General features: G+C 40.7%; 1 protein-coding gene across 2 annotated transcripts in view; it reads right to left on the minus strand.

Annotated features, from left to right (window-relative positions):
• The window catches only part of LOC138760421 (regulator of G-protein signaling 7), a 374,385-nt gene that overhangs the window by 122,326 nt on the left and 236,321 nt on the right, over positions 1 to 15,738 (minus strand). The window contains exon 3 of one of the 2 annotated variants that reach the window (XM_069930998.1): positions 11,041 to 11,091. In XM_069930998.1, coding sequence (XP_069787099.1) covers positions 11,041 to 11,091 — 51 coding nt within the window. Of the gene's footprint in view, positions 1 to 11,016; positions 11,092 to 15,738 lie in introns of both variants that reach the window. The other variant, XM_069930997.1, reaches the window with a different exon arrangement.

Here is a 15,738-nt window from a genome sequence, read left to right on the forward strand (position 1 = left end):
ATTAGAAATATTTATTCCTAAGAATACGAAGCTATTTACACTTTCAAATTCAGAACCATTAATATGGACAGGGATGTGGTCTCCATCCTATTTCCTGAAATCAATAATCATCTTCTCCATCTGAGTGACATTGAAAAGGAAGTTGTGAACTTGGCTCCATGCCATTTGACTTTTGATTTTTTTTTCCCTGTATTCCATCTCTCCTCCCACCTCTATGGTGTCATCACCAAATTTGAAAATGGACTTGAAATGGTATTAGCTGTACTGTTGTGGGTTTGTAGAGGATCGACTCACTCAGATTCTCCTGTCATCCCACCTACACAAGCAATAGATTACAGTGGCCAATTATCCTACCACCTTTGGCAGGAATAAGTTTTGGTTTTCCACCAGATTTTCAAACAGCACTGCATCAGCATTAAACAGGAGACATGAAGGAGCCTCAGGGAAGCAATGTAGGCTGTCACCCCATTGTTCACCACCCAACTTATGGGCGACAGTTATCAGATCACAGAAATCACAGAACGTTCAAGCATAGAAGGAGGGAACTCAGCCAAATGAAAACATGCTGTTTCTTTGTGAGTCCACTCTAACTTCTCTCCACAGCTCTGAAGTTTGTTTCTCTCCTTTCAAACACTGTCAATTGTAAAATGCCGAAATGCTGGAGGAACTCCACTAGTCTTTTCAGCATCTATAAGAGTTAAAGATATATCGCCGACGGTTCGGGCCTGAGCCCTTCAGGAAAAAAATCAAAGGTAGAACCAGGATATATCAGAAAGTCTCAGAATTCAAACAATGGGGTAGGAATCCAGACCAGCCAAAGGTGTTAAGACCAAACGGAGTTCCTCTAGCATTTTGGCTGGTGTTTTTACGACAATCACAGCAACTTCAGCCATTGTGTTTCACTCCACGGCCAGTTGATCCAGTGCAAATTAATTTTGCAACTCCGCCTATGTTTCTGGCTGCCTCGGAAAAGCAACCAACATATTAAAAGACGTACCTTAGCCTGGCCACACTCTCTTCTCTCTCCTCCTTTCAGGAAAAGATGGATGAGTGTGAGATCATGCACCGCTAGATTGAAGGACCGTCATCGGGCTTGCGTATGAACCCCACACTTGTAAAATAACCTTTGCTCTGTTCTAACTGATCTCTAATTCTGTAATACTGCACTTTTATAGGGTTGACTGGTTAGGCAGCACACAAAACAAACTTTCTATTCTCCCTCTCAACTTCAACTTGACTTAAATAAGTTAAGATCTGCTTCTATGTAACTTAAATGGGGCATGCATAATTGAGCTCTGAGACCATGGAGTTCACCGTATGATTTAGTTATAGTTGGGACCTTTTTACCTTCCCTACTTACTTCTTCCCCTGTATCTCTTTCAGGCTTCCATAACAAAATTCCAGCCTGACTGTAATCTGACCCACACCCTACTCCTAGTACCTGATCAAGGAACTGACTCGCATCCACTGTCAGTGCATTGTAATCCTCTCCTAATGCCATGACCCAGCCCTCATGGTTCCAATCCTCCCTGTGACTGAGGTTTCCTAGCCCTGATGTGGTCCCTGGCCTTGACCTATGTGCTCTGTGACCTGAGATCCTCCATTAGCGCTACAATAACTGACAATTCAGTACGCATATCCTGCATGCCTCTCACCAACACGGCTTCTGAAACAAATCCTGCCACAAAGGTTGATGCTTCCAGAGCCAAAACAGAATCTGGAGCAGCAAAAAATATTCCCCGGATTTGAATTTGCTCCTCAAACATCTACAGTGATTGGTTGCTCCTCTGCTACTTTTGAATCTTGCTTTGAACATGTATTTTCTAATTTAAATTAACATCCTGACCTTGTTCATCTTCCTTTCCAAAGAAACGAAGCAGAATGGACTATTTTAAAGGTTTGTTTCAATCTAATATATAGCATAGGTGTCTCTAAATCAATCAAACAAATGATGATCCACTCTGCAATGTACATCATTCATAAAAGCAAATTAAGAGAGCCTTCTTTCTTTTGTAGTTCTTTTTTTCAGATTCAACAATGAAGCCTTATCTTAGAATACAAAGATCAGAGTAACTGTCTTACTGGAGGACTCTGTAATTATAAATTTGTTTAGGCATACAGCACAGTGGCAGTCTATTGCGACTCACGGACCCACGCCGTCCAAATTCCCCAATTAGCCTACAAACCCTGTACTTCTTTGGAGGGTGGGAGGACTGGAGCATTCAGAGGAAACCCACACTGTCATAGGGAGAACGTGCAAACTCCTTACAGACAATGCCGGATTTAAACCTGGATCGCGGCTGCTGCAATAGCATTACACTAACCGCTAAGCTAACTCTGCTTCTTACTGCTGGTGGATGTCATATCGAAGAAATGTACATGTTTCAGTTGGTGTCTGAAATCTCCTGTGAAACAGCCTATACCTGAGATGAATTACTTCATCCCCATTTGCACCAAGGTCAAACCACAAGGGAATGCAAGTCTGATTTTTGATTGTGTTTACTTGGCATGTAAACTCTGGATGGGAGAAAACGCTTAAAAAAAATACTCTGAATGAAACTGTCAAATAAGTATTTCTAAAGCTAGCTGTCAAATGGATCAATCTGCTACTTGTGATTTATATTAAAGAAAATTTCTGATTTTCTAAGAGGTAAACCAAGGTCATTTTACAGGTGCCACCAGTAATTTGATATGACTTTTTCTCTCTCATCTTTTTGTGCAACAAGAGGCAATAAAGATTTGTATTATTTTGCAAAGCTCAGTCAATAAGGCCATTTATAGAGTAATCACAGAATATTGTTGCCTCGGAGAGGGTCTTGCTGACAAATACAACAATTTGTAAAGGTTTCAACAAAAGTAATACCCAAGTATTGATGAGCTTGTAGTCTAATTAGAGTTACTATTCATGATATGAATAGAAGAGCATGAGTATTTAACAGACTTGATTTGAATGGAATTAAAATTTCTGGAAATTCTGGATCCCAAAATTTTGAAACTCTGACCTGCTGTTTTGATTCTTTGCCCCAATCTACTCTGAGCTCTCAGTCTTTGGCCTCTAACATTGTTTCATTGAATCCCAATGCAAGCTGGAGTAACAGTGTCTCCTTTCCTGACATGGCACATTGCTGTTCTTATCTGAAGTGAATGACGACATCTCTGATTACAAGGACCAAGCTACTTAGGAATGCAAGAATGATCATGTTTCTTTTGGCAAATAACTTTCTAGGCTGAAGTAAATGCTCTGAGTGAAATTATCTTAGAAAAAAGGTTTGAATTCAATAACTTCAGATAACTGGTCTTTACAATTTGTTTAAAAACTGCCCTTTTGTACATATGAATAAGGATTCAGGTAAGAAATAGGATTAGGCCACTCATCACCACTCACGGCCTCTGCACTGTCTCCCTGACTCAACGCTGGACGCCACTCCTTAGAAGGTGAATCTCCTGAGATCTCCAATGGTGGCCTCGAGTAGGCTCCGCCGATCTCCTCACCATGTGGTCCTATGTTCTCAATGCCCTGGGGCTGCCTCATGGCTACACCTTTCATTGCAGGCCTCTTCTCTTTCTTCCCTATCCTTTTTTCTTTCTCTGCTGGATTCTCTCTGGAGTTTTTTCTATCTTTTTTTTCTGTCTTTTCTTTATGAGGAGCTCTGGAATTCTGCTCCTACTCATCATCCACCATCACGTGACCTCCACATCATAAGCCTTCTTAACTACCCTATCAACCTGCATGGCAACTTTGGGAGAGCAATGGATTTTTACTCCAAGGTCTCTCTGTTCTTCCACACTGTTAAGAATCCTACTATAAACCTCTGCCTTCATGTTTAACCTACCAAAATACATCCCTTCACACTAATATGTATTGAACTCCATCTGCCACTTTTCAGAGATCAATGGAATGCTAAAGAAGAAGCTAGCCTTGACAAATCTTTAAAAAGACACAGGTGGACATAGTATTTTTACAAGAAAGCACACGAACCAAGAGCACATAAAGTTGAAAAGGGAGTGGGTGGGTCAAGTGGCATCCTCCTCCTTCAGTTCCGGAGCCAGGGGAGTGGCTATCTTGATAGGGAAGAATGTTCCAGTAGTGGTCTGGAGGGTGGTCACCAACCCCACTGGGAGATTTGTGATGATGCATTGTCAAATATACTCGGAATCCTGGACATCGATGAATATATATGCCCCAATTTACAATGATGAAAAGTTTATACAGGATATATTTTTGAATATTTCTGGGGTGGGGTGGGAGGGGGAAAGAAGGTGCTGATTGGACGGGATTTCAATTTTTGTCTGGATTCGGCCCTAGATAAATCAGCAAAGATGGCTAGGGCAGCTAAGTCCACCCTGGCCTTCATGAAGGAGCTGAATCTTATAGAGGTCTGGAGGAGGCTGAATCTGAGAGTGAGAAATTAGTCCTTTTATTCGCATCAACATGACTCCTACACAGATTAATTTTTTTCTTGGCAACAGCCCAACTAGAGGGTAGGTTAGTGGAAGTCGAATACAAGTCATGGCTACTATCAGACCATTCACCTTTGGTGTTATCGATTTTAATCTCAGATAAACAGGTCCCAGCATATAGATGGCACCTGAACACAATGTTGTTGGGAAAACTGGATTTTGTAGCTTTGTCAGCTCAGGGAGATTTGTTCTGTGAGACAAATTGCCCCTGATATGGAACACATTGAAGGCTTATTTAAGGGGTCAGATAATTGGGTACACTAAATGTCAAAAGAGTATATGAAAAAGGTTAATGAGATAACACAAATGGAAAAGGACTATCAGAGGGTGGGCAGGGAAGAGAAGTATAGAAACTTGGTGAATAAAAAGCTTGATGACAATACGCTGCAAACATATAGGATGGAAAATTTGATTCTAAGATCTAGGCAGCAGTACTATGAGCTGGGAGAGAATGCCCATAAAGTCTTGTCCTGGCAGGTGTGGGTGGAGGAGGCTTCCAGAACAATCAACAAAATTCAGACCGGGGAAGGCAAGATCTCATACAAACCAACATAAAGAAATGATGTATTTAAAGAATTCTATGAAGAACTTTATAAATCAGAGTCAGGGAGAGACCCCACCAAAATAGTTCTTGCAACCATTGAACTTGCCAAATTAAGGATAGGAGGAGCAAGAGGGGCAGAGTACCCCATTTACTAAGGGTGAAATTGAATGGGCTCTGGGCTCTTTACAAGTGGACAAATTCCCCAGGGGAAGATGGCTTCCTTGCTGAATTTTACAAGGAGTTAAAGGACCTCTTGTTGCCCTTCTTATGAAGGTGGCCACGGAGATGCATGCCCTCCCAGAATTTTCTCAACAGCCATCATTACGGTAATGATGACAAAAAATGACAGGGATCCCCTGAAACCTGCTTCATATAGGCTTATCTCATTCCTAAATACAGATTACAAAATTATTGCATAACGTGCCGAAGTTAATGAACCCAGATGAGGTAGGTTTTGTAGAAAAGAGACAATCGACAAATAACATAGCTAGACTGCTAAGTGTTGTACTTCTAGCACAGTCAAGGGTGGACCCAGGCGTTGCTGTAGTTTTGGATGCGGAGAAGGCCTTCAACAGACTAGAATGTGATTTTTCTGTTCAAGGTGTGAGAGAAATGCGGACTGGAGCAGACATTTGTTAAATGGGTTAAGGCTCTTTTGCATAAACCTCAAGCCAAAATTATTACAAACAGGAAGATATCTCAGGAGTTTTCATTGAACAGGTCAAGTAGACAGAGTTGCCCTTTGTCCCCTGTGCCATTCATATTAGCTATGGAACCACTAGTGGAGGCCATTTGGCAGGATCCAGGGGGTTCAAAGTGGACCAGGTGGAACATAAAATCAACCTTTTGGCTGATGATGTGTTAGTATATTTGACGAATCCTGGAGGGTCGTTGGCCAGGCTGAGGACCACACTGGAGGATTATGGGAAGGTTTTGGGGTGCAAAGTAAATTTGGATAAGAGCAAGGTTAGGCCTCTGACAAATGGGGATTACGATCAGTATCAACGTAACAGTGAGTTCAAGATGCCGAGGGAAGGTATAAAATATTTGGGTGTAGATAAGGACTTGCGTAATTTGTATAAGCTTAATTATATTCCTTTGCTCTGGAGGGCTGAGGAAGATCTGGTCAGATGGAGGACTCTGCCCATTACATTGATGGGTAGAGTCAACTGTGTCAAAATGAAAGCGATGCCAAGGCTCCAATATCTTCTCCAGTCGTTACCCCTTGGTGTTTTTTTTAAGGTGCCTAATGATGTGGCATGAGCTGCTGAGTCCCTCCAGCACTTTTGCATAGGTTCATTAGATGGTGTTTCAGGATTGCAATGATGAGCTTCCATTCCAGAAGCAACTGCTGATGTCTGAATAGGGTCATATGAAGCTAGGCAACAAGTGTTCAGAAATATAAGCATAACTTAAATATAGCTTAAGACAAGAAAAAGTCATTCATATAAATGTTCAGAGCATAGGGTTGAGAGGCATTTGCAATGTGCAATGAAGGTTCATAATGACAGCCCAATAGAGAGATAAAAACCATCTGGAAAGTCAAGCTTTGACTTTTCTAATAGAATAAACAGAAAGACATAGATTTATAAATTGCTTTTCACAACCTCATATTTTTTGCAGAACACTTTTTGTTTGATGATTTTTTTTGTGGAGGGGTGATTACTGTTTGAATGTAGGCATCGAGAATGCACAGCAACTCCCACACACTGTGGAGTGATAACAACAACATAATTACCGGTACATTGTAAGATGTTGATTGAAAGACAAAAATGACCTCCTTTTGTCTTTTTTAAAAAAGTGCCAAACAAATTTTTATACCACCTGAGAGTGTAAATGGGAGGTCATTTTATTTGAATGATCACACCTCTCTTTCCAAGAAAGCAGAGGGTAGAAGGGGGTGGTGATGGGGAGGGGGTGGGAGGCAGGAAGGGATGATAGTAAAGAGATCTTCAAAATTCTGTTCAAGTCTGTCACAGGCGCTAAAGTGTGGTGAGAAAGGTTATTTTGCGAGCAGTCCAGCTAGACTGCAGAGCAAGTGAAACATAGCAGAGATGTGCAGTTAAACAGGAAAGTCTGCAGACACAGTGATTGTAGTTCAATAGAGAAAAGTGCTTGAAGAACACAGCAGATTATGCAGCATCTATTTTGGGCCTGAGTCTTTCGTCAAAGTATGAGGAGAAATCAAGCAGGCACCTAAATAGAAAGGTAGGGGGAGGAGGGAGGAAGGGGTAGAGGGAGGAGCATGGTCCAATGGTCAAGAGATCATAGGTGGATATGTGTTGGAGGGCAGAAGAGAAAAGAGTTGAGGTGGTAGGGGAGGGGATAACTCTCTAAATGGAGAGCGAAGTGGATAGGGAGCAGGAAGAAAGCAGACAGAGGGATGGGGGGGAGAGAGAGAGAGAGAGAGAGAGAGAGAGAGAGAGAGAGAGAGAGAGAGAAAGATGAGAGGGACAGAATTCCAGAGGGAGATAGTTGGCACAGAGAAAAGGTGACATAACTTTACCAATAAGAGGTTCATTCAGGAGTCAGGAGAATTCATCCTTGAATATGGTATTGCGTGATTTCACACCCATGAAACTTCTTTCCAAAGGAAGTGTGACCGGGGTAGGATGAGTCTTTGAACATGTTTTCCAGGGCAGCGGCGAATATAGATCATGTTGATGGAGGGGAAGGTTTTGTATGATTGATTTGAGCTGCATTTACAACCCTCTGCAGTTTCTTGTGGTCTTTCACAGAGCAGTTCCTGAACCATACATTGGTGCTCCCTAATAGGACAATTTCAGTGATGTATCCGAAGAATGACTTACTAAGTTTTGTCTTCTTTATGGGATAGACCAGTGGTTCTCAACCTTTTCTTCTCCCACTCACGTACCAGTTTAAGTATTCCCTATGCTATAGGTGCTCTGTGATTAGTAAGGGATTGCTTAAGGTGGTATGTGGGTGGAAAGAAAAAGTTTGAAAACTACCGTTTTAATCGTACCTAATTGACCCATTATGTAGACGGTTTCATAACTCCAAAGGAAATGGGCCAATGGCAATTTTTCTCAAGCAAAATATTTCAGTAAAAATTGAGTCTAGAGCAGTGGTTCTCAACCTTCCCTTCCCATTCACATACCACCCCCTTACTAATTACAGAGCACCAATGGCCTAGGGAATACTTATAGTGATATGTGAGTGGAAAGAAAAAGGTTGAGAACCACTAAGTTAGAGGAGTTAAACCACAATGTTGTGTCTCATGTCATAACAGTCTCAGTACTTATTGATCAATTCAAACCAACACTGAACTTTGGATGAGATGTTGAACACTGTTGTCTCCTTCCAGCTCCCCACTCACCTCCCTCTCCATGCAGAGAGCTATCCTCTCCCTTGACTACTTCTCAACTTTTTTCTCCTCTGCCCTCCTGTCTCCCTGTTCAAGCAACATTAAAGATTCCATGGGAATATGTAAGGCGCAGCAGAAAGTCCCTGCCTAACATTTCTCCTTAAGCAAGCACCAACAAAGACAGGACTGTGTGAGTATTCACATCACTAAAATTTGGTTGCTATATTTTTATTCACTGCACAAAATTCAAAGTAGTTCACTACATCAGCAATGTCTTTTGTGATATTTTGAAGGTTACAAGATGCCATATAAATGAGGCTTATTTTGACCATTCGTCATAGGTGATCAGGATACCTAAATTCCATGATGTATTGAACATTACCCTTTCATGAATTATACTGTCTGAATTAATAAACACACATCAAATTCAAATCTTTTGGCAATACAGATTTTAAACTCCTTAATAAATGTTTCTATAAAACCATTTTTCAAAGTTATTGCTTCAATGCACTTGGTTCAACCAAAATATCCCATTGGAAATATTCCTGGAGCACTTTTTGCCTGAAGGGACTTTATGGTTTCTTGGGGATTCGCTGATCTATCATAGTTTGTTTAATATGGTCAATCTAAAAGTATGAAGTTCCTTGGTTTATTAGGTTACTTACTGTCATTTTTATTTAGTTACTTTCTGGTTACAACATGATAATAAAATATCAGTAATTAGTGGTGTTACATTAAATACATAACTTAAACAATCTCTTATTAAGGTAATATGTTACAACCAAAACTATTATTGCTGATCAGCATTATTAAATCCCTGTGACAGCTGAGAAATTTCTAATAATATTGCTGTACTCGCATTTATAAAATGCTTTAACAGTTTGCAGTGCACTTTAGACCCCATTATTTTCTGAAGTACAGTGACTGCTCTCTGTGGGTGGATAAACATGGTTTGAACCTACACCAGGAATATCCCCATGCCCACTCATGATTTCACAGAGTAATTATTGGCAAAAACAAAAGTACCACAATGTTCCTGATGTCCTACACAAGCCTTAAAAATGGCAAGGGAAATTTGGGTTTAATGTCTCAGGAGAGCATTTGTTCATCCCCTCAACAAAGCTGCATTTATAAAGAATCTTCAACAGAAGCCAATGTACCCTGAAACTCTGGAGAACACATGGTTAAAAGCCTGAGAGTCAGGAATAAGGAGAATCTTAAATGAGGAAAGGGAGAAATTAGACTAGAAACCCAGAACTTAGATCAGTCGTTGACAGATAATTGATTATCCAGGGCATTGAGGGTTACGGGGAGACAGCTGTTGTTGGACATTATGGCCCAGACAGTGTGAAGGTGATTTTGTTTCCCCTTGCCAAATAAAACCCTCAATTTCTCAAAAGAAGAAGATTTGACAGCAAATAGCTTACGCCTGAAATTACCTCAGAAGCAATCTTACCCTCTAACTCAATTACATTTTTACCAACACTATTAACATCACTACCCTGTCCTCTCCAATTTTCATACCATCATTTCACCATAATTCCCTCTTATCACACTCACAAACTCTACACCTCCTTCTCTCACCACCCAGGCAATCTTTACTTCCCATTAGCTCCTAGCTTTAGGTCAACTTGTATATGAGGGGAGTCACAAGAACATAAGATAGAACACTAGTTTCTTCACACTTCGACCCTCTTTTACAATCTTCCCTCCTGTTGTACTGATTGTTCTGTGTTAAATTGTCGTGACAGAACATTAGTCACAGTCCACACTGTCAGAGGCTTCTTGTGCATGATGTTTTGAATCATAGCCATAAACATAACACAGGAAAGAGTCACTGACCCAGTAGAAGGGCTCTCTGATGTTGTTTTTCAGTGATAGCGTATCCTCAAGCCAAAATGCTGCAATATATGGCTCGAAGCCGGAGATCAGGGCTCCGAGCAAGAATTTTGTTCAACGAAGCCATGGGAAGCTCCCAATGTAGACTCAGTGAGTAAACAAACAGGCACTTCTACTGAAGTCAATAGAACTGAAGTTCCGGAGCAAATATATAATATAGAACTAAAGCTGTAAATAAAATGGGATCCCAGTATTTCAATTGTCTGCTCAGATTTCTTACAGCAACATCAACAGGGTGTATCCCCAGAACGAAGCCCAGAGACATGATGGCTTGAATGGAACATAGCAAGAAAGTGACCAAAGCATGGTTGAATGAATTGTAACTATTACAAAGAAGCTGGGGCAAGACCACCAATGGGACATTTTGATATTTGCCACTCCTCTAATGGACAAAGATGTCAGGTGCAGTAGCACATGATGTGTGCATCCTGTCACATTTAAGGGAGTCTGTAAATTGGACCAAAACTTGCTCTTTTGTCTTGCCTGCCCTTCTAATGTGGAAATTAAAGCATGTCTCTACTTGTTGGTCAATGAGCGGCAAGATGCTGCAGGGATTACCTGCAACAAATATTGGGGTAAAGGTCAAGACCATGGTGACCAGAAAGGCATTGTGCTCTCTGTTTCCTGGATCAGGGCTACACCTGGCTGTACCAGGTGACACAACAAAATGAAATTTCATAGAATATAGAGATCTGCAAAATAATACATCTTCAAAAGAGTTAAAATTATTTCATGCTTTTGTGAAATAAATGCTTTGTTTTACTTGGCAGATTGTGCGTGGATTTACCAGATTGAATCTCAGTAATTGTACCTTGATCTTCAATGTTCAGATTCTTCAATAGCCATTGGACAATATCTGCACCTGTTTAAAAAAAAACCAGAAAAGAATGCTGAATACAGCAACAATATGCCTTGTCTTTTTTTGCTTTGATATGCTACTGTAAATATGATGTACAAGCTACTGTTATTATTGGTAGCCACTGGACACAGAAGAAGTGGATCAGAACATTTCACCTTGGGCAAGAATTTGGAAATGTGGTCTAAAGTAATGGGTGTTCCGTGAGAAATGACTTTTAAATCATTTTTAATATGACTTTAACAGAGAAATGTAGTACAGGAATCCAAATTACAACAAGATGTAAAAGTTTTAGAGGTACTCGTATGGATTCATTTGGAACCTGCCTCAAAAGAGGAGATATTAAGATGAATAAAGATTGAAACATGAAGCCTTATCGATAGAATGATAGACTGTGGGGTAATGATTTTGATTCTAAAAATGTTCGACCTTTGTTGGTCATGGATGATCAGTTTTTGAAAGTATTCAAGGCAAAAACACTGATATACTTCATGGACAAAGAAAAGCTAGAGGAACTCAACGGGTCAGGCGGTATAAGACCATAAAGCATGGGAGAAGAAACATGCCCTTCATCCCATTGAGTCTGCCCTGCTATTGACTCATGAGCTGATCCAGTTTCTCACTTAGCCCACTGCCTAGCCTTCTCCTGATAACTTTTGATGCCCTGGTTAAAATCAACAACCTATTAATCACTGCCTTAAATACACCAATATTTTGACTTCCACAACCATCTGTGGCAATAGTTCCACAGCTTCACCACCCTCTGACTAAAGCAATTTCTCCACATCTCTTTAAAAGTGGATGCCCTTCCACTGAGCCCACTTGTCCTCGACTCTCTCACCATGGCCCACAATCTTTTTACATCTACTCTGTCCATGAATTTCAACATTCAAAATGTTTCAAATAGATCCTCCCTTAAATTTCAACAAGTACAGGTCAAGAGTTGTCAAATATTCTTCATATGATAATGCTTTTACAGGCAGTCCCCTGGTTACGAATGTGTTCCGTTACCTAGGTCTGTCCTTAAGTCGAATTCGTACGCAAGGTGAAACAGGCACTTACGGTTCTTATTTAGCATTTGTGATGTAATATTATGTCCATTTAAGCCAAACGCGAGTTGGGGAACAGCCTGTTCATAAGTACGAGTTGTTCATAACCTGTAACCCAGGGACTGCCTGTATTTTCGGAATCTTCCTTGTGAACCTCCTCTGAACCCTCTCCAATGTCAGAACAAAACTGCTCACAGTACTCCATGTGACTTCTCATCAGTGCCTTATAAAGCCTAAATATCAAATCCTGCTCTTATATTCTATTCCACTTGAACTCCAGCATTGCATTTGCCTTCATTACCACCACCTCAAACGGTCAGCTTACCTTCATGTTAATTTGCTACTTCTCTGCCTATTCTCCTAATCAGTCCAAGTGCTTCTGCAGCCTCTCAGTTTCCTCAACAGTCCCTTCTCCTCCACCTACCTTCATATCATCTGAAAACAGCCGTACAGCCATTAATTCCATAATACAACATAAAAAGAATGGCCCCTACACCAACCCCTGTGGAGCACCACTAGTAACTGGCAGCCAACCAGAATATGATCCCTGTATTCCGACTGTCTGCTTCCTACCAATCAGCCAATGTTCTACTCATGCTAGAATGTTTCCTGTTATACCATGGGCTCTTATATTATTAAGTAGCCTCATGGGTGGTATCTTGTCAATGGCCTTCTGAAAATCCAAATACACAACATCCACAGCATCTCCTTTATCTAGCCACCTTGTTGCTTCTTCAAAGAATTCCAATAGGTTTGAAAGATTTTCCCTTGAGTAAACTATACTGGCTTTGGCTTATAATGCAACGTGCCTCTATTTACTCCATAAACTCATCGTTATTCATCGACGTCAACATCTTTCCAACCACTGATGTCAGGCTATCCGGTCTATAATTTCATTTCTATTGCCTCCCTCCCTTCTTGAAGAGTGGGATGACATTTGTTATTTTTCAGTCCTCCTGGACTATAGCAGAATTTATTGATTCCTGAAAGATCATTACCTATGCCTCCACAATCTCTACTGTTCCATCTGATCTGGGACACTTATCCTCCCTTAGATCATTCAGGTTTCTGAGCAGCTTCTCCTTTGAAATAGTAATTGCATCCACTTCCATTTCCTGATTCCCTTTGACATCTGGCAGACTGTTAATGTCTTCCACAGTGAAAACTGAAGCAAAATACGCATTTAGTACCACTGTCATCATCTTGTTATTAGTTCTCCAGCATCATTTTTTAGTGGTCCTATATCTACTCTCACTTCTCTTTTTATATACATGGAGAAGCTTTTTGTATCTTCTTTGATGTTATTTGCTAGCTTACTTTCATACTTCATCTTTTCCCACCTTATGAGTTTTTACCTTTTACAAGTTTTTAAAAACCTCAATCCTCTATTTCCGCGTTCATTTTTACTTCCTCGCAAGCCCTCCCTTCTGCTTTTACCGCTTCTCTTGTAGGCTATAGTTGTGACATTTTTCCATCTTTTTTTGGTATATATTTATCCTGCACCTTCCTCATTTCTTGCAGAAACTCCATCCATTGCTGCCCTGTCATCTTCCCTATTAGTGCCCCCTTTTGATCTACTTTAGTCAGTTCCTCTCTCATGCCACTGTAGTTCCCTTAGCTCCACTGAAATACCGACTTTAGTTTAGTCAGGTTAAATGTCACGGTTGGCATAGCAGTTAGCTATTGGAGGATTGGAGTTCAAATCCCATGCTGTCTGTAAGGAATTTGTACATTCTCCCAGTGTCTGTGAGGGTTTTTCCCCGGGGGTTCCAAAACGTACTGGGGGTTGTAGGTCAATTGATGTGGTTGGGCAGCACGGGCTCTTGGGCTGAAAAAACCTGTTAACGTGCATGTATGTCAAATAGAACTCATTCATATTATGATCACTGCCCCCTACTGGTTCCTTTACTCTAAGCTCCCTAATTACTTCTGGTGCATTACACACCGAATCCAGTACAGCTGATCAGCAAGCTGCACTAAAAAGACATCTCACAGCTTTCCACAAATTCTCTCTCTTGAGATCCAGTCCCAACCTAGTTTTCCCAATCTACTTGCATGTTAAAATCCCCCATGACTGCAATTATTCTTCTAACACTTCTTTTTTATTTGCTATTGTAATTTGTTGTCTACATCCTGGCTACTGTTTGGAGGTCTATATATAACTGCCAATAGTGTCTTTTTACCCTTGCCATTTCTTAACTCAACCCACAATGGTATTATATTTTCTGATCCTATGTCACGTCTTTGTACTGATTTAAAGTTGTTTCTTACCAACGGAGCCACAACACCCCCTCTGCTTACTTGCCTATCCTTTCCATATACTCTTATCCTTGGACATTCAGATCCCAATGCCACCTATTTTTTAGCCATGACCCCTGCCAATGTGTAGCTGTACTACAAATTCATCCACTTTATTTCTTATTATGCTGCATTTAAATACTAAAACCTTTAGTCATTTTATTTGTTTATTTTAACTCTGTGCCCCTGTTGCATTGCAAATCATCCCGCTGGCTTAAATTTTGCCCTAACTACCTGTCTTTCCACACAAACTCCCTAACAGCTGTCCCTGCTGTACCAACCATCTCTTCCTTTGCCTCATCCCTTGGTTCCCACCTCCCTGTGAATCTAGTTCATTCCCATTTTCCCTAACAGCATTAGGATAATGGTTACCCTCGAGTTCAGGTGAAACCCATTCCATTTGTACAGGTTACCCCCTTCCCCAGAAAAAGTTCCAATGATCCAAGGGGCCTGCTGCCCCCTGGACTCATCTCTTCAGTCATCATGGAGAATTATGATCAATTAATTATTTGAATAACTTATCGAAACACAGTCAACATTTTGACTTGGGACCCTTGATCGAGACTCATTCTTGATAAAAGGTCCTGACCCAAAATAATGAATGACCATTAAAACAAGAAAAACTGAAGATGTTAGTTAATAGACGACAGATGAGTTTATGGAATTAGAGGTCAAGGGATTAGAAAGAGGAAGTAGGCATCAAGAACTGCATCATCTATGATACGACTGAATATCAGAGCCCATTTTGGCTTCCAAATCGTATCTTCTCATGTCAACTGTCTAAACTAACAACAATAGCCATTCAAGTCAATAGATAAAAGTTCATACACACAGATGTAAGGAGCACAAATAATTTTAAATTTTCAAACTGTTTTAGGCCCAAATTGCCTGTGCTGACCAAGGCATCATCCTGTTCCTTATCCTACTTGTCTGTGTTTGGACAATATTCCTCCAAACCTTTCCTATTCACAGACATTTTTTCAAGAGTACAGGACTCTAATACCAGAGGACTTTGGTTAAGGGTGAAAGAGGAAAAGTTTCGGGGGAACATTAGCAGGAACTTCTTCACAAAGAGAGTAGTGGGAGCGTGGAATGAGCTGTCAGCTGAAGTGGTGAATGTGAGCTCACGTTTAACATTTAAGAAAATTTTGGATAGGTACATGGATGGGAGGACCATGGAGTCTATAGACTGAGTGCAGGTCATTGGAACTAGGCTGAATAATAATTCAGCACAGAATGTAAGAGCCGAGGGGCCTGTTTTTCTGTGCTGCAATGTTCTGTTTCTATGGTTCTAAACATGACCAAA

This window comes from Narcine bancroftii, chromosome 4, assembly GCF_036971445.1.
Source record: "Narcine bancroftii isolate sNarBan1 chromosome 4, sNarBan1.hap1, whole genome shotgun sequence".
Taxonomy (NCBI): domain Eukaryota; kingdom Metazoa; phylum Chordata; class Chondrichthyes; order Torpediniformes; family Narcinidae; genus Narcine; species Narcine bancroftii.